Here is a 27,434-nt window from a genome sequence, read left to right on the forward strand (position 1 = left end):
TCAAAGAAACAACTTCAGGGATGGGGTGCCAGGTACTTTTGCTTGGGGGTGGGTGGGGGTTGTAGATGCCCATGGGATACAAGGGGACACAGTCCACTAGGAGGGGGGGTACCCTGCTGAGGGGAGGGGCCACTCACTCCAGGTGCTTTTAGCTTTGGCTTCTGGCTGTGCTCCGTTGCACCCCCTCCTGGGCCAGGAACAAGCTACATCCACATCCTCTGTAGGGGATGGATTCCCCCCACCTGCTCAGCAATAGTGGGAACTGAGGGGCCCAAATGCAGGCTGTGGTCACGGCAGCAGCTCACGAGGTAGGTCCACCAGCCCTGAGTTCTGGAATGACCTTACGGTCCTGGAACTGCCTGAACAGAGACATGCTTCCCCTTCCACTCTGTCCCTCCCCACACAGTCTTTCACTGACATCAGGGACCCTGTACACCTGGGGGCTAAACAGAACGCCAGTCAGCAGGCTCTAGGAGACACGGCCTCATCTCGAAACTGTGAACGGAACGGCAAAGCAGGACACAAACTCTAGGCAGAAGGAGTGGCTAGATTAGTCTGGTGGAGGCTCAGAGTTATTACAGTAGAGAGAGGGGTTCAGTGGGAGAGGAAAGAGGGAAGGAGGGGGGCCCCAAGCCAAGGACCTCTGAAGCTTCAGGAAGCTGGGGCAGGAACAAGGCAGATCTTACACTGGAACATGCAGGAGGAAGTAGCTTATGAGACCTTAGCTTGGAACCCAGCTGAGACCTCTGACCTCTGACCTCTAGCCTAAAAGGAAGAAGCATATTTGCAGCCATTAAACCAAGTGACATATGACAGCATCACAGGAAACTGGTGTGACAGGAAGAATGCTGTTCCCAGACTGTCATGGTACAGGGCTATCACTCAATAAGTGCTCCTCTACAAGCGTTCACTTGAAGGAGCTTGAAGTCTACCCCATCCTCCAGAACACACACTCAACTGTCACCCTGAGGTGCCCTAAGCCGAGATATGCTCATATGCGCGTTGGGCCCTTCATTTCCAGTAGGTGTTGTTTCTTCTGCTTTTTGTAAGGTGCAGTAGACGCCAAGTCACATGCATGTGCGCGAAGATCACACACACACACACACACACACACACACACACACACACAGAGGGGGGACAAGCAGTGTGAAGGTAAAAGACACACAAACAGGAGAGAAGAGCATCTCAGATGGGAATAACACTGAGGAGAGAGGCTGCAATTCCACCAGCAGTCACTAAAACCTGGATGGTTGCAATGGAAGGCCCCGGGGACACAGGGAAAGTGTCACACACACATGGCCCTCAGAAGAGCAGGCTACAGCATTGTCTCCTTAGGGCTCATGACCCTAAGGGGCCCACAATAGTCACTTCATGGCCCAATGCATGGTCTCTGTGTGTGTTTACGGGCCTGTGTGTAGAGGCAGGGGCAGGTGCACGTGTGTGCACACTTAGAGGTCAGTCTCTGGCAGCAGGTGGTCTTCATCAATCACTCCCTGACATTTTAAGATAACAGGGCCTCCTATTGGTCTGGAACTCACCAACTGAGCTAGGCTGGCGAGCCAGCAAGCCCCTCCTGTCTCCTCTTCCCCAATTCTGGGATGACATGTGTGAACCAACACACTCAGCTTTTACATAGGTGCTAGGGACAGAACTCAGGTTCTCATGTCAGCTGAGACACACACACACACACACACACACACACACACACACACACACACACACACACATCTCTAACCTTCTGGGGCTGGACTTCCATTGGGCAGCAAGTATCACTTCTGGGCCCCAGCACACTAGGCGCAGAGGTCTGCTCTGATCACAAGTGGGCAGGAAGACACTGGCTCTGAGCCAACACGTGGGTTACCATTTCCAGCTCCCTGGGTTACATGCCCTTTTCTCTTTGCTTTCCCGGAAATCAAAACCAGTGGCAGGAGCACACAGCCACACATCGGCGAAGGAAGTGGAGGAAGGACAGCAGGCCCCAGTGGCGTGGAGCCATCATTCAAGGAAGGCAGAGCTGCCAGGGATGAGGACACAGGCCTGCCATCACAGCAGGACTCTGAGTCCAAGCTTGGACTACAGAGTGAGACCCCCAACTCAAAACAACCAAACTATTTTTAAAAAGAGGAAGGGGGTACAGGGGAGGGGCCGTCAGACATCGTTGTTAAGGACACTGACTGGTGTGGCCACCATTTCCCAGAGACCTCAGGGAGCACCTCAAAGGCAATGTGCTTGTCCAGCACACAGGCCTAGCTGAGCATGGCGGCCCGCGTCTGTCGCCTTAGCTCTCTAGACGCTAAGGCAGGAGGATGGAGACTTTTGGGCTAGCCTGGGCTACATGGGAAGACCCTGTGTCAAAAACAAAATGCCTACTAAAAGAGGAAAGAGGGAAGGAGGGAGGGCCAGTCTCTGCCTAGCGCCTTTGAGCCCCACTGTACTCAGAGAAACTCCAGGCACCCCCTCTCTGGGTAAAAGGTCTTTTTAACCTCCTGTACCTTTAGAGGCTTCGAGATTTCCTGCCCTGACTTGCAAGCCATGCTTCCAGCATTATGAGACGTTCCCAAGAAGATAAAAATCACTGCTAGTAGGAACCAGACAGTGGACCCCAGCTCCACTGGCAGACGGCACAGTGGGGTGTGTGACAAGAGCCCAGGCGGTCCTAGTGCAGAGGGGAGGGGGGGCAATGCGGGGGGAGCACATCCCACTCTGTACCCCTTGCAGCAGCTGCAGTTTACCAACCAGCCACAGGCAGAACCTTCCTGTGCCTGGTGCCACTACGCGCTCTCACCATGCTGCCATGGCATTCTGCCAGCTGTGTACCCTCTCTGCCTTCCTGGCCAGAGGCAGCCTCACCCAAGAGCCCATTTTACTGACAAAGAAGACTGACGAGGCAGGGTTGCTGGCCACAAGCCAGTGAGCCCTTGTCCAGTGTGCTGGCATCACACTACACATTAGATACAGCCAGGTCTTGCCTTCAAATGGCCACTGTGCCAGTCAATTTTTGGTCAACCTGAAGCAAGCTACAGTTACCTAGGAAGAGGAACGTTAATTGGGAAGACACCTCCAGCAGATGGCCTGTGGGCAACTCTGTGGGGCATTTTCTTGATTGATGATTGCTGTGGAAGAGTCCAGGCCACTACAGGTGGTGCCTCCCCCCAGGTTCTGGGGGTTGTTTAAGAAACCAGACTGAGGCACCGGGCGTGGTGGCGCACGCCTTTAATCCCAGCACTTGGGAGGCAGAGGCAGTCGGATCGCTGTGAGTTCGAGGCCAGCCTGGTCTACAAAGCGAGTCTAGGACAGGCAAGGCTACACAGAGAAACCCTGTCTTGAAACACAAAAAAACAAAACAAAACCCGCCAAGAAACAACAAAACACAAAACAAACAACCAAACAACAACCAAAAAGAAAATAAAAAGAAACCAGACTGAGAAAGCCATGAGGAACAAGTCAGTGAACAGCGTTGTTCCTCCATGTCTTCTCCTTCCCTCGCTGCCTCAGGGTTCCTGCCGTGGTTTCAGGGGACTGTTACTGGGATATAGAAACCAAACAACCACACACACCCCTGCACGCCCCAGCTCCTCAAGTTGCTTTCGGTCAGTGCTTTATCACAGGGGTAGAAATCCTCATGAAGACAGTCGGGCCACTGCTCTTGTGCCATAGATTGGAAACCAAAGCCCAAGATGATATCCAGCTTATGTCAGAAGGCTGGAGGCAGAGGCAGGCCTCAGAGCACAGCAAGCTCAGATTCATGCACGTGAAGATGCTCACGTCCCGACTGCACAAGCCATAGCTTATTTAACCCACGGCTAGGAAAACAAGAGGTGGGAATGGCAGTTGGGACAGGCACTTGTAATGCCCACTTCTAGCACCAGCACCTCACAGCCCCGAGTCGTGACCGCTAAATACGGCCCCAGCACCCAGAAACCCTCCCCAGGGCTGCAGCTCAGCCCAGGGAACCTGTTTCTTGGGATCTGTGTTCTCAGATGGAACCCAGAGAGCTCCCTCCCAGGGAAGAAGAAGGTATGGAGTCAGAGTCAAGGTAGGAAGACGGTGCCAAGTGGACAGAAGATAGGGAGACACAAGGACAGGTGGCAGGAGCAGGGGGAAGCCTTGAGTAACCTCAAACCCAGTCAGCACTTGGAGGGTAGGGAAAGGACCAGGTGACGAGTAGCCCCCAGGGTGCCCTCAGAACCAGGAAATGGGGCCTTAGGAGCCCTAGGTAGGACATAGGCTCAAGGCTTAAGGCTCCAGAGACAGCGACACAGTGCTGAGTGGCCACCTGGTGGAGAGAGAGAGAGACAGAGCTCTGCCCTAAGCCCTCTTTTCCTCAGACACAATCAACAATGTCCTATCATAGCTGTGGAGGCAGAGGGCACACTGGCTTTCCAGATCCCTCCAAGGGCCTACTAGGGATGGAACACAAAGGCCCCCAGGAACCTGGAAGGCAAAGCCGCAAGTATTGGAATTCCAGGACCCGGTCAGCCAAGCAGGATTTCCACAGCGGAGTACTCTCACCCCACCTATTAGTGATGGGGTTAGCTCCTACCCTGAACAACCCAGTGATTTCCGCATGGTGTCATGGTCAGTGGCATGACAAACCCCAGAGGCTTCCCAGTCCTGATGACAGAGCCTACCAGGTGCAGACTACAGCATGTGGCTACCGAGCAGCTGCCTGAGGGACAGGTTAGCAGCAAGGCTGTCCCAGGGCAGCCACAGGGGGTTGATGGTAGATAAGTCAGGTAGGAGAGGGTCACCAAGGACCATGGTGATGGTTGTTCTGTACCTCAAGCCTTGAGGACAGACATAGGGGTTGCAAGCTATGGAATGTTCTAGAAGGAGGACAAGGCTTCCCCTGTAGCCTCCCAGAAACTGGCCCTGTCTATCCTGGATGCACGCAGTGAGACCTGAAGACTATGTGGTCCAGGCTAGCTGATAATGCTCTTGCCTCAGCCTCCATGTGTATGTATGTGTGTGTGTATGGTGTGTGTGTATGTGTGTGTGTACGCACTCGTGTGTTATGCCCAGCTCAAGATTTATCACAGCAGCTATAGGAGACACATCTCTACCCAAGTCACTGTATAATAGGGAGGCTGTATAACAAGAGGACAGTGCTATGGCTCTCCTACCGCTGTGACTCTACACAGCACGCCCATCACTGACTACCCAGAGGGGAGCTGCTTTCCTTCCCAAGAGCAGGTAATGTGATAGTTAATACCGACTGTCAGCCTGACTGGACAGCCCTCTGAGTGTGCCTGCGAGGGGTTTCTTATATTGGGTTAGCTGAGCAGGAGAGAGCCTGGCTGAGCGTGAGTAGCACCATCCATGGGCTGAGGTCCTAGACTGAACAAAGAGGAGAAAGCAAGCTAAGCAGAGGCGGTTTTCTCTCTGCTTCCTGACTGGGGAATGCCATGTGACCTCAGGCTCCTCCTTCCGTGATTTCCCCACCACAGTAAACTCTACCCTGAAACCAGAAGCCCAGTAAACCCTCCCCTCGTAGGCCGCTTTCGTCAGGTGTTTGATCATAGTAACAAGAAAAGTGACGGTACCCGTGGGTAAACTAGCGTGTGGCAGCCAGACTTTTGCACCTGTATGCTGGTGAGAATGTAAGGTCCTCAGCTATCCATGGCAGCGTGTGGACACCGGCATCTGGACAGGGTAGCCATAAGTGCACAGCTAAGCCCCAGTGCTCTCAGATAGGTCTTCACGAAGCCCCACCCGGTTGGGCACACGTGACTGGCCTGACTACTGATAAGGATGCTGACACTCAGCTGAGCAAGGGGGGGGCTGGGACCAGAGCAACTGGGCGTGGCTTCTGGCACACGAGGTTCAGCTCACCAATGGGGACTGCAGTTTCTACTGTCTCTGCTGATACGAGAAACGGCTACACAAACCAGAACGGACACGCAAGGCTACCATCCATCTAACAGGGCAGATGGCCACCCCTGCGGCCATGCAGAAAGTACATGTAGAGACAAGATGGGCACACGCTGCTGCCGTAGCATGCACAGCCCACACAACCTTCCCTAGCAGCTACCAATGTGTCTTGGCGTTTATGTAATGCCCCTGATGCTGACTCAGTGGGATGGCCTCATTTCCACAGTGGCCACTCTGCCGTGGGACCTGCTGTGACACCTAGGCCATCTCCCTCATGTCACTGGAGAGTGGGTATCACTTCCACTCCAGGGACCCTGTGCTTGGCACAAGGACAACTGCCCTGAGAGCCCACCCTACCACCTTGCCGGCTTCCACTAACATGGATCTTGGTCTGGCTTGAGGCTCAAGGCCGTTGACAGAGCCAGGTTCCCTCACACTGCAGGGAAGGCTGCCCACACAAGACTCCAAGCCACACCCTCCTCCCCACAGGGGACTGCCCACCAGTCTAAGGTTCCTTGGGGCCTTGTTTGCTTGAGGAACCATGACTTGGCTCACCGTGGTCCTGACGGGATGGAGAAGCAGGTCCAAGGCGGCTAACAGATGCTGGCCAGTTCCCCCACGGCCCACAACTGGGCCTACAACCAGCGGTGGGTCTCCTACTGCAGTGTCTGTGAGTCCATGTTGCCCACAGTTTGTCTGGCTTAGCTAACTAGAAACTTCCCCATGGACAAGTCTATCCCTGACACAGAGGTGACACTGCTATTCTCTAAGTGACACCAAATCCCACGAAACCCTGGAATCTTGGTGGGTAGAACCCAACAGCTCCAAACGCATTGCTTGGCACAGGAATTCCTGGGGGGGGGGGAAGACCAGGCTTTCCCCCAACTAGCTCCGTAATACAGAATGCTTTCAGGGAAGCAGAGTTGAGAAATAGTTGGCTGAGGTATTCACAGCCCTGCCAGGCAGTATATGGCTCCTTCCTGCCCTGACCAACCCCACAGAGGACTGTGCAAGTCAGAACTGGCTGAAGCCACCACAGCTGGGCCCTAGCAATGCCTTCTTGGAGCGAAACTCTGGAAAGAAGAGGAACACGTAGGAGTGTGTGTGTGTGTGTGTGTGTGTGTGTGTGTGTGTGTGTGTGTGTGCATGCACCTACAGAGTACAGGGTCTAGATCATGTCTGTGTTTGCACATGTGTTATATTCATGAGATCTGTGCATGCATATTCTTGACTGACCAAGTGCGTGGGTGTTGGTGAGTCTTTCTCTGTGTTCCGTGGTCGTCATAGCTTGTGTGCACCTGTGTCAGTGTTTCCTCGTGTGTGTATGCATGCCCATGTCTGTCCCATCTGTTTGAGCACCTGTATTTACACGCACGCCTATTGGTGCTATACATGTTTGTGTGAGGTGGGGAGGTTCTGATGCACAGTCTCTGTGTGTATCTACGTACATGTTTGCATGTGCACCACACATAGCTCATCTCCATGTCCCATGTGACTGGCCCCGCTGCAGGCTAACGGCGCACAGCTGGTGTGAGCCGTGCCGCCGGCTGCCGGATGAGAGGTGGCAGGTGTATGGTAATCCATCAGTCACTGTCAGTTTCTGAGCAGTGCAGCTGCCCCGGTGGGACCCGACTACAGGCCATGCTCCTGGCCGTATCTGCCTGACGCTGCCCTGGGCCATCCATCCTGCCGGGAACAGCTGGCAGACGGGGAACCAGTGCCCTGCCCAGGCTCTCACGGCAGGGGAGGACTCCCAGCCAGTCTGTTTCCGTCTACTGACCTGGTGCCTAGCTCTGCCTTGCTTGGACGGCAGGGCGGTCCCTCTGATCCCGTCCCTTGGTTCCCTGACTCACCCCATCCCACCCCCATTCCCAGAGCCAGCCTCTAGAGGGAGTCAGGTTGTAGCCACCCAAGAGTCATTGTCAGGGACTCAGAAGTAACAAGGCCCATCCCCCCAAAGCTCCCAACAGGACTCCTTACTGGAAATTCCAATGACGCCTCCAAACCTGGGCCTTTCTGGATCAGAGTTAACAGTGCTGGGCTACAGCTGGGCAGGTTGTAGGAGCCAGACACAGGGTTCAAACTCCGGTACCTCATCACTGCTGTGTGGCAGGGGTGGGTGACTCAGCCTCTCTGAGCCCTCTGCATACTGCTCTGCTGATGCAAAACAGCATGCACAAACAAACACGCAAGCCTCTGCCTGCCTAGGTGCCACAGAAGCCCGTGACCTACCTGCTACCAGGCAAGTCTAATCTCAGTTTGGGAGACAAGAGAATTTGCTGAAAGTCCCTCAGCCCAAAGTAGGTGCACCTCTCCCTACACAGTGGCCGCAGGCTCTCCTACAAAACTCCATGAGGGGCTGGCCTGCCCTGGGGGATGTAGAGTCATCAGGAACATTCCTGGGGCCCTACAGACACATCTCAGGGTTGACTTTGCCGTGGGTAGAAAATGCAGAGATGGGGGCTGGAGAGATGGCTCAGAGGTTAAAAGCACTGGCTGCTCTTTCAGAGGGCCTGAGTTCAATTCCCAGCAACCATATGGTGGCTCACAACCATCTATAACGAGATCTAGTGCCCTCTTCTGGCAGGCAGGCATACATACAGGCAGAACATTGTATACATAATAAATAAATCTTTAAAAAAAAAAATTTTTTTTTTAAAGAAAATGCGGAGACAAGTGGGGTTTCCAGACCTAATCCCAAAGGGCAAATCCTGGACCTCGGAGAACTAATGTCAAATCATAGTACCCTGGCTTCCATGGGGCACACCTGTGGGGCTGCAGAAGGTGCTGCTCACACAAGCATGGCGTTCTGCCTATTGTCCCAGGGAAGCCAGCAGAGCTGACAAGCGTGAAGGCTCACACACGACAGTCTTTCCCTTGGTGCCCGATGCCACAACTGCTGTGAAGGCCAGGCCCACCCACCGCCATGACATCACACAGATGCAACGTTCCATACATGCTGGATGACTATGTGAGTGTAGGGGGAAGGGGGTGCCAGCCTCTGGCAGCATCTGCCCTGTAACCCCCCCCCCCGCCCGTGTTGTATGGTCATCCTCTCCACACCTGCCAGTGTCTGAAGCCCATGAGGCCCCCAAGGCATAAACACTTGATCTCCTGGGTCCATCTGTGGACTGAGTTCATCTCACAAAGGAAAGGAGGTCAGTACTGCAAGGTGAACACTCCAGATGAAAGCCTGGGCCTGTGGTGGTCCAAGCAACTGGGTCACATGATCTCTGGTCTGCCTGTCACCTCTCCAGACCCAGCTCCTACTGTTTTCTAACAAGCCATACTACAGGTCTCTACCACCTCAGTGGCTAGGTGGGTCCTTGACTCTCCACTCCTCCCCAGGGACAGCATGGACCAGGTTCCCACAGATCCTCTATACCACAGCCTGCTCCAGGGCATCATGCATGGCCTAGGATGGTCCCTGCAGTGTCCCCTGGACCTTGAGAAGAAGCTACAAAGACAAAAATGTCCACTGTGTCCTCAGTAGCTACAGTAAAGGCCTCAGGAGCCCACAAGTGGCTGATGGGCTCAGGACAGCCACCCTGGCCACAGCTCACTTGAAAGCCACCAAACAGCAACAGAGGGTATGAGACCATCAAGCTGGGAAGCCTCGACACAGGCATTCTCATGCCTGCTGTCCCACAGGGAAGCCTTTACAAGGTGACTACGCCACTTGGTTCTCATACCCACCTTACCCAAAAACAACCTGCAGGCTGATGTATGCTATGACGGCATTTAGAGGCACGAATAAGTCAGCACACGGGTAAACTCATCGCGAACCATAAAGAGAACTCACCAAACCCCAAGAAGCGGACTCCAGCCCTATAAGGCCAAGGACACGAGGTGGAATGCAACTCTGAACTCAAGTGTCCCAACTCGGCCTCCAGTGTCCCAACTCCTGTGGGCTGGCTCAGGCCCAGCCTGTGTGGAGAGGCGCAAAACACTACTCTACCTGTGGCTGTGACGTCTACTCCATCCCCGTCCCAGCTGTCCCGGCTGCTCTGCTGGCTTGACACTGGCCGCAGCTCCTGGGTGGTCCTGGGGCCCCTGGATAGACTGTCTGTGGGGGCCACCGGCTGTAGCTCAGGCTCTGCTGCAGGAACATGGACAGCTGCAGGTGACTCCAGAGGGGCAGAGGTGACCTGTAAGAAAAGAAGGCAACAGTTGAGGCAGGAAAGGAGAGGGGTCTTAGGCTATCTTGTTCCTTCTTGACTGTAGCTTGACCTCTGTGGTCAGCAGTCCAGCTGAGCTGGCTCAACAGTGTGCAGTCTCTTTGCCTGGCCAGGAACCACGGGCTAATATTGGACACTGTAGCACTATGTGCCCATCTTTTCATATTCTGACATAGAAGCCCCTATCTTCTGACAGCCACCCTGGCGAAGGTTTAAGAGGAAGATGAGGTGGGGGAGGGGAGATGCACCAAGGCCCACCCTTGGGCAGCCTGTCCCTGGGGATGCTTATATGCCTTTGTGCAGAGCACGCCACAGGGCCCCAGTGGTCAGCTTGGGAAGCTGGGATGGCCATCTCAGCTGCATCCCATAGATAAGGGGGATGTCACTTCCCTGTATCCTCTGGGAACCAGTCTCTTCAAAACCAGGCAGCATCTACCCAATCCTGTTATGATTGTCTGTGGGTCCTGGGTGAGGTTCTCCACAACACAGAGTGAGTGGAAAGGGTTCAGGAACCCACTGCACCATCCTTAGGGTCTTTCGGGGAACAGGGAAGCCACTGTTTGGCCTCTTCCCCTTTATCCCACGAGTTTGCCTGGCCTCACCTCCGGACACAATGGTTCTGTATATTTCTAGGCCCCTGCAGCATGGGAGCCAATGGGAACACATGTATGGGTAGGTACCCTTTAAAACCAGACTCCCTAGGCTTCAGCGCACCTCTGTGGGGTTGCCACATCGCACTCCAGCTTGCTGGGCACAGCTGCTGCCACGCTACCCCATCACGACAGAGACGGCCATCTGCACACAGGTGTCTAGCCCCCACCAGGACACCCAACTCGGTTGAGTTAGGCTAAAAAAAAAAAAAAATCAGAGCACAAAATACGGAGTCAGCTCTTCCACCGTGTGCGTACAGGGGTCAAACTCAGGTCATCACGCTTGCTAGCTTGCACCTTTCCTCGCTGAGCAGTCCCACCGGCCCTCTCCTGTGTGTGCTTAAGTTGTGAACACATGCACTCAACACAGAATTCGCCGGTTACCACAGAGCCATGCCACACCACCCGTGTCCATCCCTAGAACCTTCTCACCTCCCAGACAGAAATGGTCTAGAGCTCCATACCTCGGTCTCTGGCTATCAGCCTTCTGACCCCTCCCCATCCCTGCCACACACACTTCTTTCTGTGTGTGACTTTGACTAGTCTAGCTGTCCCACACCCTTTCAAACAGCTAGGGAAACCGAAGTTTCAGAAGGGACCTCAGAAAAAAAAGAGACTGAGGTCACAAGCAAGGTCAGGCCAGAGCAGGGGGATTTCAGGTCAAGGTGGGCGGCTGGGGCCAGCTCAGACCCTGCCAGGCCATTTGGACTATGGGGAGCCAGACCTAGGCTAGTAGCCCCCCCCCCTTCCCCGTTGAGTGTGCAGGGCTGGTGAAAAGCCATTTTCTGTTTATCCAGTTATTTTTAAGTCCCCCCCCCCCCAGAGCTTAGTTCTGTAGGAGTAGCGCCCTAAGTGAGACGGATGTTCAGAGTTCCTGAGGCGAGCACAGCTTCCACCAGCTCTGCAGGCAAGAGGCGGACGAATTTACTGTGCTGTTTCCTGGAATGCTTTAATTTATAGCATCCATATGGAAGACACTGCCCAGCCGCAGCCCCCGCAAACCTCACGGCAGGCATGCAGGCTGGAGCCAGGAGGCAGCACATCGGGCCACACACATCACCTGTTCTTCGCTCATTCATTTGCTCCTTGGGATCCTGGGGTGAGTCCATCAGTGTGGCAGGGACCCCTTGAGCTCTGCACAGATTGGGGCCCTACCCTGCAGGGGGTTTGGCTACTTCACAACCTTGTCCTAAATCACCATGGAAAATTCTATCAGAGTGAAACTAACGAAAGACAGACACAGGGTTACGACATCGATGAGGGGTGACAGAATGCCATGCCAACAGCCAGGGACTCCTGCTGCCAGGGGAGGCTTATGGGTCAAATCAGGCAGTGTCCTTGTGATGGCCCCTGGGGATGGGGTGGAGGGGAGCAGAAGACTGTGAATGCCCTGGACTCGTGCCATACCTGTGACCTACTTTTTCTCCTGGTGTAGAAGAACCAGCACGCTTCTGCTGGGGAAAGCAGCTGGGCAACACTGAGGCACCCCTAGGATGAGGCTGAAGTAAAAGAGGGCGTCGGTTCCGCGTCTAGCACAGAACAACAGTAAAAAGGAATGCTCTTTGCTGAATAGCTACTAGGTGTTGGCACCCGTTCAGGTCTTTACACAGCCTCACACAGTGAATCCTTCCAGCCACCCCCTTGCCAGGGGGTTGGCACAGCGACTTGTCTGAACTTGCATGGCAATTGGGGCTTTGAACTTAAGTAGTTGTCTGTGACTTCAGTCAGCTATGAAGCAACTGGGGGGGGTGGGGGGGGGTTGAAGCTTCTAACAGAGAGCAGCAGATGGGAAGCAAGAGCCGTGGGGAAGCAAGGATTGGGGGGGGGGGGCAGCGCTGCAGAGGCTGCGTGGGGAGACTCCCCCAAGAGCCAGGAGATCCAGAAGGGCTTTTCTGGAGCAAGTGGAATCTGAACTCAGCCCTCAAGGGGAGTAGTGTGTGGCAGGGGGAGCACAGTAGCTTGCCTGTGGGGGGCGTCACATCAAGAGCCATGTGATTGAGCCCAGCTCAGCTCTTCATCAGCACCTCAGCATCATACCCTTAGCTGTTGCCTACCTACTCACCCATCCATCCATCCCATCCATCTGTCCATCCATCCGTCTGTCCATCCACTCATTCATGATGACTATTCTTGGCTGTCAACTTGGCTACATCTGACTTAACTAAGACCCGGTGGCTAGGCACACCTATAAGGGGTTTTTCTTGACTGGATTATTTGAAGTGCGGCACACACTCCAGCAGCAGCCTACGTAAAGGACGTGGAAGACGGAAGCATTTGCTTTTGGCCTGCTTGCCCTCGCCTACTTCTTCAGGGTTCGAACCTACACTGAAGACCCGCTGAGACATCCAGCCTTGTGGGCTGAACAATTACTGGATTCTTGAGCTTTCTGTTGGTAAACAGCCATTGTTGGACTAGCTGGACCACATTGTGTAAGCCACTCTAATAACAACCCGCCGTGTGTGTGTGTGTGTGTGTGTGTGTGTGTGTGTGTGTGTGTGTGTACACCATCCATTCTGTTCCTCTAGAAAACCCTACTACTCCATCTGCCAGGTGTGCTGATGGGTTTTTCTTAGATGTAAGGCCCTGTGGTGCAGCAGGCCTACTGTGCGTCACTGTAACAAGAAGGCTGTGATAGACACCAGCCCTTTCTCAAGGGGCCACAAACCACCCCACGGGGAAAGACCACATGAAAGTGCTAAGCAGGCAAGGCTGCAGGAAGATAGCAGGTGCTAGGCTGAAGGACACCAGCCCCATCTTGTATCTCATGTGCTTCTGGAAGCATCTGTTGCTTCCTCTAAAGGCTGCGTCTCGTTGTTAGGAAACATTGACAACTGAGAAAACAATTTGCACACAGGTAGGGATGTAAGGCGGGGCTTTGGAGCTGTGTTATTGCTCTCAAAATCACACGCAGAGCTACCAAGCCGCCCAGCAAGGCGTACGTGCGGACAGAGACAAGAAAACAGAAAGCACACATCTCTGGGATAACTCGAAGATGGCTGTTCACAACAGCCCTCTGTCCTGGATGTCAGTATCCCAGACCATGGCCTGTGTGAGATGGATGGCTCTGGACCAACAGAGTACCTGGCACCAACATCTTCACGTGTCCCTGCCCTGCCCAGTGCTAAGCTCTGGAACTGCTGTCTGTCCAGCGTGTGAGCCTGGACCAGAGGACCACGTGCCAGTCCCTTCTCTGGTCTAGTACTTCTTACTACACTATGCAAAGTGTAGCTGGGAGTGAAGCTACTTTACCCCTCCCTCATCCTGAGAGAGCTTCATCAGGGTTAATAAATGTGTGGAGGCGCCACTGTAGATGATCACATACTGTGATCCCTAGCCCCACCCCCACCTCTAAGGGACGGGATCTGAAGAGAACCGAGAGTCATCCTTCCCCACCCTCCCATAGCCAGATTGGATATGACTGCTAACAGAAAGCAGCCCTGGGCTGTCTATCCTGGTCTCCCTCTATCTTTGTGTGAAAGGCTATGATGCTTGGGGCATGTACTATCGTCCTCCTATTCCCCCTCCCTGGGGACCCTGGCAATCGCAGCATCACAGAGCCACCCGTGGGGGCACAGATGGCTTTGAATGGCGGGCTGGATAAAGGTCATGGTCCTGGAACTACCATGGGCAGCAGCCACTCTTTTAGCATTACTCAGTTGGTACCTAGGGGCCAAAAGGGACATTTCTAAGCCCCCCTCCCCGAAAGGGCTCACAGCCTGCCACCCATGTCCCTCATGGAATCTCACATCACCATTTTTTTCTCCAGGGAACTCATGTGGTTTTTGATAATGTCATACCAGATAACATCAGAAGGGGAAGGAAGAAACAGACAGTGTATCCTTGTTCAAAAGGAGAAGTGTGTGTGTGTGTGTGTGTGTGTGTGTGTGTGTGTGTGTGTGTGTGTGTTTGATTGCATGTATGTGCGTGCGCCCATGCCCACTCATGCCTGTGTGTGTTCTATAAGGACCCAATTCTATTTAATTTTTATTAGCTCACAAGGTCTCTTGTGATTGGGGATTTCTACTACCTTAAGTTCTATTTAAATACAATTTATAAACTTTACAATTTATCTATATCTATTTTTTTCAGTGCTGGGGATTAAACCCAGATTATTTCAGCAGCAAGTATTTAAATTATGCAGTTCTGAGCTGGGCATGCTGGCACACGCCTTTAATCTCAGCACTCAGGAGGCAGAGGCAGGTGGATTGCTGTGAGCTCAAGGCCAGCCTGGTCTACAAAGTGAGTCCAGGACAGCCAAGACTACACAGAGAAACCCTGTTTTTTAAAAAAAATGCAAGTATGGGGCTGGTGAGATGGCTTAACAGGTAAAGGTGTTTGCTACCAAGCCTGATGATCAGAGTTCAATTCCCAGGGCCCACAGCAGAGAGGGGGAGGGAGGGAGGGAGAATCGACTTCTTTAATTTGTCTGCTGACCTCCACAAGTACACACGTGTGCCCCCACACACTAAATACATATAGCTAAATAGTTCAAGCTAATGGCTTTTTGCAAATTTGTAGAGTTGCGCAACTGTCTCCACAATCCATCTTAGGACATTTTATCCAGCTTTCCCAATCCCGGGGACAACCTTGGGGCCTTCTTCCACTATCCCCAAACTCCTGGAACTCAGTCCCTTCTCTTTTGGGCAGTCACCCCCTTTCTCCCCTCTCTCTCAGCTTCTGCAGCCACTGCTGCACTCGGCCTTTATACACTCTCCTACTGGGGACATTTCATATTAATGGAGTTGTCACGTGGGACCTCTCATGTCACCCTCCCTCAGTTAGCATCAGTCTTCCTGTCCCTCCTTGTCTAGCAAACTAGCCATGCATTTCTAAGAACAGGCTTCAAGCTGACGCCCCGCAGCAGCCTGGAGGCGGCCAAGTGCGACACTGGGGTCAAGCACCAGCTCTGTTATTGGAACTGTTCTTCTTCTTCTTCTTCCTGGTTCCAGGCTAGAATGCATCTCCCAGCCTGCCTGGGGCCAGGTCTTAGCTACTCTCCCCTGCTAGGAGATTGTAGTAGTGTGGCTTCCCTTCTCTGGAGTGAAAACATAGTGCTGCCTCCCAAGCGGACAGTGGAGTCTAGGGACTTTGCTGCTCCCAGTGTTGGCAGTCCATGACCAGGCTGATCTCACAGCATAGGCATGGAGGGAAGCCATGGACTTGAGGGAGTACCTGTCTGAGCTCGGTTAGCCATCCCACCCCTCCACGGCCCCATCTGCATCGGAAGAAACCGAGGCACAGAACCCAGGGCAGCTCCCCAAGGTTACTTGGATATTTAAGGTCAGAGCTACAACTCCAAGAGACACTGTACTCTGTCTGATGCTCGACGTGAGAGCAGAGCCCATGTCCTATCAAGACTCCTGTTGGCACTGTAGGCAATGCGGGTGGGGGTGGGGTGGGGGATTACCCTCGGGGTGCAGCTGGTTTGCCTCCAGAGCAAGGCCAGGAAGCTGAGACATGAACAGAAAACTACACTGGAGGGCTGGGGGGGCAGATGCCAGCACCAGTGACACAAAAGAACACTGTGCCACCCTCCCTCAGCCTAGGAGAAGCCAGGCATGGAAAAGAAGTCAAGGGTAGAGAGGAGGCTTGCCCCACCCCTCAAGTGGCATTAGCCAGCCTCCAGGGACCTGTCAGGGGGCACACAGGTCACAGGACCAGTGCCAGCTGCCAAGCACAGAGAGAAAGGAGATACAGGCCAGCTCTGCCTCCAGCCGCCCCGCTCCCTTTACCCGCCCCACCATGTGTTGCACCATCATTAGAAACTGCATTCGCCCAGCTCCAGTGGGATTTTACAAGATGGCATGTCAGGGGCTTAGAAGCATCATTTGATGCCCTTGATTCCCTGTGATGGCTCCATAATGTAGGCAGAGAACTCCAGATCCTGCACTAAAGGGAGGGAGAGGCTTCCGCCGAGAGCCCAGCCTTGCTGCAAGCACAGTCCCCCCACCAGCAGACAGCTAAAGGGTTAGTGCGAGCACAGCGGCCGGGCGTAATTGGAAAGTTATTAGATATGGAATACACACGGCACCCAGCAAATGAGTAATCAGGGGCTAATTAAGCACACGGCACAGCCGAGCGCACAGGGGAGGCTGGTGGCTTCCACATCTGTGCCGGCAATTAGGGGCGCTCCGGCTGCAGCTCCGGCTGGGGCTGGGGCGGGCACAGACACCCACTTGGCAAGGAACGCAGCTGGGGGTCTCTTCCCCATCACTCAGAGGCTGAAGGAGGAGGCGCTAAATCCACTAGCCTTAGGGACAACAAAAGGTCAAAGGGACATGGGGGTTGGGGGGGGTCACCTCCACCTCCAGGTTCAGCAGCCATCTGAGGGCCTAAACAAAAGAGTGAGGATAGCCAGGCGTGGTGGTGCATGCCTTTAATCCCAGCACTCAGGAGGAAGAGGCAGGCGGATCGCTGTGAGTTCGAGGCCAGCCTGGTCTACAAAGTGAGTCCAGGACAGCCAAGGCTACACAGAAAAACCCTGTCTCAAAAAACCAAAAAAAAAAAAAAAAAAAAAAGGTGAGGGTGTTCTAAAAATCAGGGCAGGGAGTGTGTCCATGCATGATCTAGATAGGGAAACTGAGGCTGGGATAAACAGAAAGTAGCTCACCCAGCCTGGTCCCTGAGCCAGCAGGCACAGGGCACTCCTGGTGTTTGAGGCTAAGGGAGGAAGAAGCCAGACACGAAGACGCGGGACTGCTGACCAACTCCCCGTCTCTCCTAGGGGCCCAGCTTCCACTCCTAGGGATGCCCACTGTCCATCTGCCACTGCCGGGCTCTGGTCATACTGCCCACACTACCACATCTGAACCAGGATCTTTCTGAAACACCATCCACTGCCACCATGTCTGTTTCCAATGCTCTCATCCTCTGGGGACACCCAAGAGCCATGTGAGTTCCCCTAAGTGGCCCTTCATCACATATGTCACTCTTCCTGCCCATCCACCTGTGTACCAGCCCACCCATCTACACATCTGCCCCACCCACCCATCAACCCATCCAAACTATCCCTCAATCCACCCACTCACTCACCCACCCATCATCAGCCCCACCCATTTCATTAGCACCTACTGTGTGCCCGTCACTGTGCCCGGGATTGATACAGCAGCCAGTGGGACAGCTAACAACCCCTAGCCTTATGGAGCAGACATGCTAGCTGGGCCCAGTGGTCAAATATGAGTGTGACTGTGTAGCACAGTGTTTGCTGGCCAGCCTGAAGGAAGTGAGAGAGAGAGAGAGAGAGAGAGAGAGAGAGAGAGAGAGAGAGAGAGAGAGACAGGCAGCAGGAGGAGGATAAGTGACCTATCAGTGTAAAGGTAGCCAGGCCTTGACATAGATAAAAGCTGGGCTGGGAGAACGTGCAGTGATGGTGGAGCCTCTGCAGGCTCTGGGGTACCTAAATCGGCCTGGTGTGTGTGTCCCAAGGAGGGGCAGGAGGACAGGCTCACTCTAAAGTTTGCCCTATGCACCCAAATGCTTGTCCCTCAGACCCAGGCCATGGGAACACAGTGCTGCAGAGGCCAAAACCCAGGAAGTGGCCTTGCTTGGTTTGCAGCTGCGTGCCCACAGACAAGTGGCTGCACAGCTCTGGGCCCTCGCTTTCGTGTCTGTGGAATGGGCAGCATCGGACAGCAAGGTGACTTTGAGGGAGACTTGCCACGTAAGGGCTCAGTGGAGTAAATCAGCACAGATGTGAGGGTCATGGGAACACTGCCCAGGGTCAGCCAGCTCTGAACAGTACTCTGCAACCTTGGGTCTGTCCCAGCATCCCCAATACAGCACAGGGCAGAGGTATATCTGAGGTGCAGGAAGAGCCATTTGCATAGATGAAGGACAGTGTTTTGGGCCAAGGGAATTCCCAGAGCAAAGGGACACATCAGAGCTGCAGGGAAGTGCCTACTCAAAAGCAAGCAATAGGACAGCCATGGAAGGCCTCTTTACCTTAGAGACCTCTGGCTCTCATGAGGAGTGAACTGGTGACCAGGACGTGCTCTGAGCCAGAGATAAATGATTTGATGTGTGTGTGAATGTGAGTGCTTGTTTGCATGTGTGTGTGCATGTGCACGCTTCTGCATGTGTGTATATGTGTGTGCATGTGCATGCTTGTTTGTATGTATATATGTGTGCATGTGCACGTTTGTGTGTGTGCATGTGCATGCTTGTTTGTGTGTATATATGTGTGCATGTGCACGTGCATGCTTGTGTGTGTATATGTGTGTGTGCATGTGCATGCTTGTGCATGCATGGGTGTGTGTGTGCATGTGCATGCTTGTTTGTATGTATGTGTGCGTGTATGTATACACATGTGTTGTGTGCACCTGTGGGCCCAGGCCAGGAAGGACATCCGCCATTCTGTTTCCACTCTCCACCTCATCCCCCTGAGCAGGGCCTCTTACTGACAGCAATCCCCAGCTATCTGCAGGCCTCCGCCCCCACAGAGGTGGCAGGTGGGCGCTTTTATTATCTTTTTAATCGCAGCTCAGATCCTCCTGTTTGCACAGCAAGGGTTCTCGCCTGCTGAGCCCTCTCCCCAGCGCCACTTTTTGCCTTTTTGAAATTTAGCTTTCGCTGTTGAGTGAGTTTCAGGTGTGAGCAATGAAGCAGATCCACCTTTGTGTGCCTGTCGGTCCTCCCCACGGTCGCATGACACAGTCTACAGCGCCTGGCCCACAGGGTACGCCAGTGGCAACCTACAGGTCTGGCTTTGATACCTGTGCTTGCTTGATTCTCTCTTGCATGGGCTCCTATCCCCAGACTCCCCCCACCCCTGAGTCAAGACACAGAGCATCCCAGTGCCACCGTGTCCCTTCTGTTCTGCTTCTTTCATTCCCATCAGGCCGGGCAAACAGGATCCTACGAGATGTGCCCTCTGGGGCCTCGTTTTTTTCTTGCCAGACAGAACCCAAGGCATCTTGATGTCATAGGTCTCAAGCTGGCACTGCTGGGCTCCTCCGGGAGCCTAAGCTGTTTGTTTTAGTGTCCCCAGATTCCACATTCTAGAAGCCAAACAAGAGATGAGGAGGCTGCTCACCCAGCTGCTCTTCGGCCCTAGGCTTCCTTCCCTGTATGTACCTGCTCGCTCTCCAGGCCAAGGCGAAGGCGTCCCCTCCTGTCCCTCTGGCTTGTGCCTGATCTGCTGGACCTCAGCCAGGCTGAGGCTCCCCTCCTGCACTCCCCCGTGTGGATTGTTATTATTTTTGCTTCCCCAGGTCAGCTGCAGAGCCGCTTGCTAAGCGTGGGCTCTTGGGATGCGTTTCCCATTCAGAAGTGGTTCAGAGACAGTTAGCAACCCGTGAAACTACACACAGCAGAAAGACGACAGATGCCAGCCCTAGCGTACCCAGGATCATACAGATCAGGGACTGGGGACTCACCTGGCAGGTGCTTTGGGGATGGGAGAGTGGGCCTGGAGGCTTGCCAAAGCACCCATCTGGGACCCTGCTCCTCCATTCCTATAACACGGTTGCCGTGGAACACGCAGAGCGCCACTCAGGGCAGGCAGTTCATCAAGCGCTGACAGCCATCAGCAAAGTGATCAGGAGACTATTAATTTTTCTCCTTTCCCTTGCCAGGAGTGTAACGGTGAGAAATGGCAGTTGAACCACAAGGAGGTTCCTCAGGGTGACAAAAATAAAAATAGCTCTAATTGAAGCTGATAGAAATTACACCCTTTGAAAACACGTCGGGATGCACGCCGGGGCAGGGTGCCTGTCACAGGCTCATGGAAACAGAGCGACAGCCACAGCAAACAGCCTCCCAGGGTCTCGTGGCATCCACTTGGTGGCTGCTGGGAGGTCCCGCAGTGGAGGGGGGCTACAGTGGAAGGCTGTCCTGGACATGCATCCATCTCAGCCGCTTGGCTGCGCGCCATCACAGGGGGCCCAGGAAGTCAGTGTCGAGCAAGGCCTGGGTTCTGGGCAGTCCAGGATACACCACCATTAAAGTCGGATTAATGACCCAATTACCAGCCTCCACCACCAGTCCCTGGGTTCCTGGAGCCTGATTCCCACTTGAACAACAGGAGGGCAGAGGGCCTTGGGCTGGTCATGTGTTCTACCCATAGTGGCTCACGGGCTGAAGCCTGTTGGCTGGTCAGTGTGTGTGTGTGTGTGTGTGTGTGTGTGTGTGTGTGTGTAAGTGTTCATAGATTCAATGGCAATGGGATAATCATGGGCAGAGGTGCAGCATCTGCTCTGCTCACTGCCTGGCCTTAGGGGCTTCCCATGTGTTTAATTCACCGGGTCCCCACAGTGGTCATGAAGTACCTGCCCGTTATCACCACCACAGGTGAGGCTGGGGGTAGAGTGACCCACACTTAACTGACAGGCCCTCACCTTTCACTGCTTCATGCCCAGGGGGCTCCTGGCCTGGAATGCCTGTCCACGGAATGCGAAAGAGCAGTCCTGAACTCACCCAGTCACTTCCGGCAGTAGAGACACTTTGTCTCATCTCTGACAGGACTCTTCAGCTCTCCCTTGAGCTGAACCTGAACTTGCTGCTCAGAACCTGCCAGCCAAGCTCTGTGCCAGGTGCCTGGTACCCCAGATGGGGAGACAGACAGGCCAGAGAATCTGTTTTCCTGAGTCCAGAGACCAAAGCAAAAGGCATCAGAGGGATGGCAAGAGGGCTCAGTGATGGAGGTGCCTGCTGCCAAGCTGGATGTCCTGAGTTCAATCCCTGGGCCCCACATGGGGGAAGGCGAGAACTGAGTCCTGCAAACTGTCTTCTGGCCTCCACATGTACACCATGCCATGAATGCGTGCACAGAGGGGGGGGAGGGAGGGAGGGGGGGAGGGAGGGAGGGGAGAGAAGGAGAGGGAGGAAGGGAGAGGGGGGGAGGGGGAGAAGAGAAAGGGGGGAGAGGAAGGAAGAGGAAGGGAGAGGGGAGAGAAAAGGGGAGGAGAGAGAGAGAGAGAGAGAGAGAGAGAGAGAGAGAGAGAGAGAGAGAGAGAGAATATAAACGTAGTAAAAAAAAAAAGCTTTTTAAGGAAAAGCATCAGCAAGGGAAATGGACAGCACAGTCTTTTGCTGCTGCAGTGGCTGCGGCTGCAGCGGGACAGGGCCTCACACTCAGTACTTGGTGAAGGCTCACCTTGAACTTCCTGCTCTCCCTTTCTGCTCCCTGAGTGCCATAACGGCAGGCTCAAGGCTGGCTGGTCTCTTGACATAGTTGTCTCAAGACAATGGCTGAGAGTCTAACAAGAGGCTGAGGTAGGGGGCTCATGAGTCCCAAGCCAGCCCAGGCTTCACAGACAACAAGACAATGGCAGAGCCTGGCATGACCAGCATGGGAGGCTCCCCGCCCCCCCCCCCCCTTTTCTTTGTGCTGGGGATATAGAACCCAGGGCCTCCGGTGAGCTACACAAGAACACCACCGTGGAGCCCCACCCCAGCCAGACTCATTTTATTTTTTTCTGAAAGAAGAAAGAAAAGATTGGAAGGAACCCACACCCTCACTCCCTCCCATTTCAGGGAAGCAGCTAACGCTGGAGACGCATCCAGGCGACAGCAATTTCTGTCCCTGTTCACTGCCGTCTTCCTTGAAAAGATCTGAGGGAATAATTGGCTGATGTGAGCCCGGGCTGAACAGAAAGGCGGGAGCGAAGAGCACCGAAGCACACAGTAGGAAGGCCAGGTCACGGCGGGTCTGGTCGGATCTGTTGTGTGCTCTGATGCCGTGGCGTGGGAGCTAGCCTGGGGTTCACCTGGGCAAGGCCAACAAGCCCCTCAAGAGGGAGGAAGACTACGTCCCATGCCGGAAACAGTGATGATTAAACCCCTGGGTGGACCCAGAACAGACCATTGGGAGGCTATCACAGGCTTGCCTCATGGCTCCTGGCCTGATGCACATACCGGGGATGCTCCCCAGCCAGCCAACTCTCTTCTGAGAGCAAAGGTCAGGGGACAGCTAGATGGTGGACCTGGCTGGCAGCTCATGGCCCATGGTGGCCGCTGAAGCCCAGCTGCAATGCCAAACAAAAAATGTGACGAGAGATGTGCCACGTTTAGGCTTGCTGTGCCAGGCAGTATTGCATACCATGAGCAACACAACCACACAAATACGGAAGCAACATTACCTCCCACCTTCTAAGCTGCCGGGTCAATATAGGGCTGTGTGTCTGTGGGAGTTACCCAGCCTCTCTGTGGCCTCCTCTGTAAAATAAACATAGTGGTATCTAGGTCACAGTGGAGATAGAGCTAAGATATAAGACCTGCCACAGCTCCCGGAGATGTTTACATTTGTTTGAATTCCTCGGGTGTTATGCACCAAGCCATTCAACTGCCCTGTGAGTCTTAGGTTGGCAAACCTGTAATGAGGCAGGTGCCCATTTTGTGGAGGAGGAAACTAGGGCCGAGAGACAAAAATTCAGCTGCCTCGTGTCACTGAGCCCTCCTTGCTCTGCACCAGACCCGCTACCCTCAATCTGTACTTTAACACCCTAGCAAAATGCCCTCTTGGAAAAGTGCAAATAGCCAGGAGAAGATTCAGGAGTCCTCATTGGTCCACTGTGTATCCGTGTGCACATGTATGTATGCAAGTCGGTGGCTCAGCAGCTCACAGCAACTTAAAGTGGGCTGCAGAAAAGTGTGTGTGTGCGTGTGTCTCTGTGTGTGTTTGTGTGTGTATGTATGTGTGTGTGTCTGTGTATGTATGTGTGTGTGTGTGTTTATGTGTGTGTGTGTGTGTGTGTGTGTGTGTATGTGTGTGTGTATGGGTGTGTGTGTCTCACACAGGGGGTAGAAAGAGGAAGGGAAGCGTGGCAGGGGGAGGGGCACAGCCAGCCAGCTCTGTAGTGCTTATGGGTGGCACAAGATCCGAGTGCCAGGTGCAGGCAGGAAGCAGGAGGCCTGAAGCCTAAGTGCCTCCTACCCTGGTCTCTTACTCTGAGGACATGGCCTTTTCCTCTTATACTCTGAGGTATCAGAAAAGAGCCCAGGGGCCTTGCACAATGACACAAGTACCCTGATAGGCCACACTCTGGACCTAAAATCTTTTTTTATTTTATTTTATTTATTTATTTATTATGTATACAGTGCTCTGCCTACATGTACACTTGCAGGCCACAAGAGGGCATCAAATCACATTATAGATGGCTGTGAGCCACCATGTGGTTGCTGGGAATTGAACTCAGGACCTTTGGAAGAACAGCCAGTGCTCTTATCCTCTGAGCCATCTCTCCAGCCCTGGACCTAAAATCTTTTTGTTTTCTTTTCTTTTTCCATTTTTTTTTTTTAAAGTAAGATCTTATTATACAGCCCTGGCTGTCCTGGAACTCTAGACCAGGTGTTGAGATTAAAGGTATGGGTCATCATATCCCGCTCCCCACATTTAAAAAAAAGGAAATAGAACAAAAGATATTGACCCTAAAGCACACAGTGAGAAATTGGTAACAATTCTGTTTAGAAGCCACAGTGTGTCCTACCCTGCCTCAGACCCTGGTATAGCCCTGTTTAGATGCCCCAAGGGTGGCACATGCTGTGAGCAGCAGGCAGATTTCTACAGGAGTGTGGAGGCCTTCATGGGGTGGGGACAGTAACAGAGCAGATGATCAGGGACATGTGTGAGTATGTACACAGAGTACCAAAGTATGCAGACAACATACTTGCTTGTATGTGACTACATGTGTGCACATATGTATATATATGTGGAAGGTGTAGGCCAGCATATACACAAAATGCACACATGTGAATATGTTAGTGTGTGGGCGTATTTGTGTGCTCTGGGCATGCTGTATATGCATATATGATATGCCAGAGTGGGCATGTATGTGCACGTGTGTGCACTGGCTTAGTAGCTCACCGCCTACCAGGCTGGGAAAGGATGCAGTGCCCGACCCAGCGGCGGCAGGGCATGACCCACTCTGTGGCGTCTCTGTCTGGCACACCTCCACAGACTGTACTCAAGTAGGGCCTCTGAAGATCAGCAGCGCTCAGTGCCTTTTGGAGCAAAGCCTTGCCTGCCCCTTGGCTTAGTGCCAGACTCACAAAGGTTTGCTGGGTGAAGGAGCAAGGGGGGAACAAAGGCTTAAGATCAGCAGCAGTCCTCGTCACGACTGGAGCGGCTCCTCTCAAAGGGCTGGTAGGACGCCTGGTGCTGTCAGACCCTGCTGACCCTGGACTCTGCAGAAGGAAACAACACAGCCCGAGGGACCCGAGAAGAACTGCACAGGCAGGATGTTCCTCACAGTGTACTAGCCCCATACTAGCCCTGTAGAGAGGTTAGACTGCCAGGGGGCACAGGTGCCTTGGTCACAGTGTTCAGAACACAGCCCTCAGCCATGGCAGAGGGAACGGCTGAGAGTTCACATCTTGATCCACAAGTCAGAGGCAGAGAGGACACTGGGAATGACCTCAAAGCCTGTCCCCCAGGGACACGCCTCCTCCAACAAAGCCACACCTCCTACTCCTTCTCAAACAGTTCCACCAACTGTGGACCAGTATTCAAACATATGAGTCTTAGGGTCAGCCCAGCCACCTAGCTGCTAACCCATCGGCCCCATGCTTACTACTTAGCACTGTGTAACGCACAGTCTGACCTCAGACTGATGGAGCTCCTCCTGCCTCAGTTTTCCAAGTCCTGTAAGGACAGGTATGCCCTACCATGCCAGGCTTAATTACTCACCTGACTAGATCGAAGGCCTTGTGTGTGCTCTGGGGTGGCTATGTAAACCTCCCCGCTAAGTCTGGGTGGCGCCCTGCCTTCGCTCTACTCTCCATGTCACCCAGGTGTTAGTCACAGAGGGCAAGGGCAGGATGGGGACTCTAGTAGAGGCTGGCTACCAGAGTGACGATGAATGGCGCTTCACAGCGGGATGCCCTGTGTTGTTTACCTCCAGGGGCCAAGAGTACCCCTGAAGCTCAGAGACCATCATCCACTCCCTAGCCGGGATGCTAGGGAGCTTAGCCTCAGAGGATACACAGAACAGTGGCGGGGGTGGGCGGGGGGGGGGGGGTCGGAGGCAGAGGTAGAGCCTAAGGATGCCAGAAAGGATGCCGAGGCTGTCACTTCCAGGAGCCCCTGGCTGGTGTGGGCAGGACAGTGGCAGCAAATGAAGCCAAGGAGATCTTCCTGATGCAGGTCTCCCATCCCTCTCCAATCTACTCTGTGGTCATGGCATGTGACCGCCTAGCAAGTCCCAGGGTCACCGGGTGTCAAGTGATGGCAGCTGGCTCCATACCTTGACCCTTGTACCAGACTCCCATGAGACCTGGCTAAGCCATGTGCACAAGATGGAGCCGAAGAAGACTGAGGAGGAGAGGAGGTCATGGAGCCACCACATGTAGAGAGGAGCAGCTAGAGGGTTGAAGTGACCTCTGCTGTGGGGCTTGAGAGAGGGAAGAGAAGCTCATGAGTGGCATGGTGGCCTCCAAAGACCACTGTGCCATGCTAAGCCTGTGGCTGCTAGGTGTAAGTGGCCTCTGATGGTATTCACCCGGCACAGCCCCAGATGCTTTCCCTTCCTGGGAGGGAAAAAGGCTGGTGGTGACAGGCCAGACACTACCTGAGAGGTGAGCCAGAGCCTCCTTCAGGGGCCTGTGAGAGCATGCTAGGCATGGGGATTTCCAGGCCAGGGCACCAGAGTGTCAGAAACAAGCTCACCAGGTGTTGGGCAGGCAGCCTGAAGCGTCAGTGGGAGAGGGCAGGGTGCACAGAAGGGTGGGGCAGAGGGTCACAGTGTCCATGAGCGTTCCTGGCATCCAGCATGGCCACTCACCGTGGACAGCTACCCAGACAATGACCCTGTGGAGGGAAAGGTGGGGTGCGAGAGGAGGGCTCCAAGCAGTATACTGGAGACTCCCTCACCACACCCCCTCCTTGCTGCCACTACTGAGAAAACAGTACAGAGAGACAAGGAAATGCTCAGTGTCACAGTTAGAGTAGCAGTACTCAGCCTGTGGGTTGTGACCCCTTTGGGGGTCCGATGACCCTTTTATAAGGGTTGCCCAAGATCATTGGGAAACACAGGTATTTACATGACGATTCATGACAGTAGCAAAATTGCTCGGTAAATCTTAATCAAGTCCTACAGCCTGGGACCTGGGGCTAGCTGTGTTCCCTGCCGTGTGACTTCCCTTTGAGCTTCTGCCCCCACATCTGGAAAGCCAGGACACTACTAGTCTGTAATCTGTAGGGTCGGGGGAGATTGAGCTAAGGAGTACAAAATGTGTTGGAGCCACGTCAACAGCACTCAGGGGCAAAGGCCCTTTCATCAGAGGCTCCGGGACCTGACAATCTCTCTTTGACATCTTAGATGCACAAACACGCGCTCACGCATGCATGTACACACGCACACGCATGCAAGCACAGTTCCTTCATAGAGCCACAGAGATGTTCTCCAGATGAGAGCCTGAGCTCCGAGAGGTTAGGAATCTTGCCTAAGGCCACACAGCAAGGAATGAACTTAAGTCTCTAACTCCCGGCTGCCTGGTTTGGATTACATCTAGCCCCAAGGCCAGGCTCTGAATGTGAGCCACCAGGAGCTTGGCACGCCTGGGGCTATGCAGTAAAACCCTCACTTGTGAGCAGGCTTCCCGAAACCTCTCAGACGCCCAAGCAAGGGAGAGGGAAGGGCAGGGCGGAGGGAAAACCAGGAAGAAAGTCACCAACAGGCCAGGGTGCCCAAAGGGAGGACGGGTGAGGGGCTCTGAGGTGGAGAGGTGGAGCGTAGGGCTCTGAGAAGACCCCAGTGTTTCTGGGAGAAGCGCGCATAGGGCTCCTGACCTTTCCAACGGA

General features: G+C 53.9%; 1 protein-coding gene across 3 annotated transcripts in view; it reads right to left on the bottom strand.

Annotated features, from left to right (window-relative positions):
• Nucleotides 1-27,434, bottom strand: part of GSE1 (Gse1 coiled-coil protein) — a 345,746-nt gene that overhangs the window by 213,537 nt on the left and 104,775 nt on the right. For all 3 annotated transcript variants that reach the window (XM_084756158.1, XM_084756157.1, XM_084756159.1), the window contains exon 2: nucleotides 9,830-10,019. In XM_084756158.1, coding sequence (XP_084612284.1) covers nucleotides 9,830-10,019 — 190 coding nt within the window. The remainder of the gene's footprint in view (nucleotides 1-9,829; nucleotides 10,020-27,434) is intronic.

This window comes from Acomys minous, assembly GCF_964271855.1.
Source record: "Acomys minous genome assembly, chromosome: 14".
Lineage (NCBI taxonomy): Eukaryota > Metazoa > Chordata > Mammalia > Rodentia > Muridae > Acomys > Acomys minous.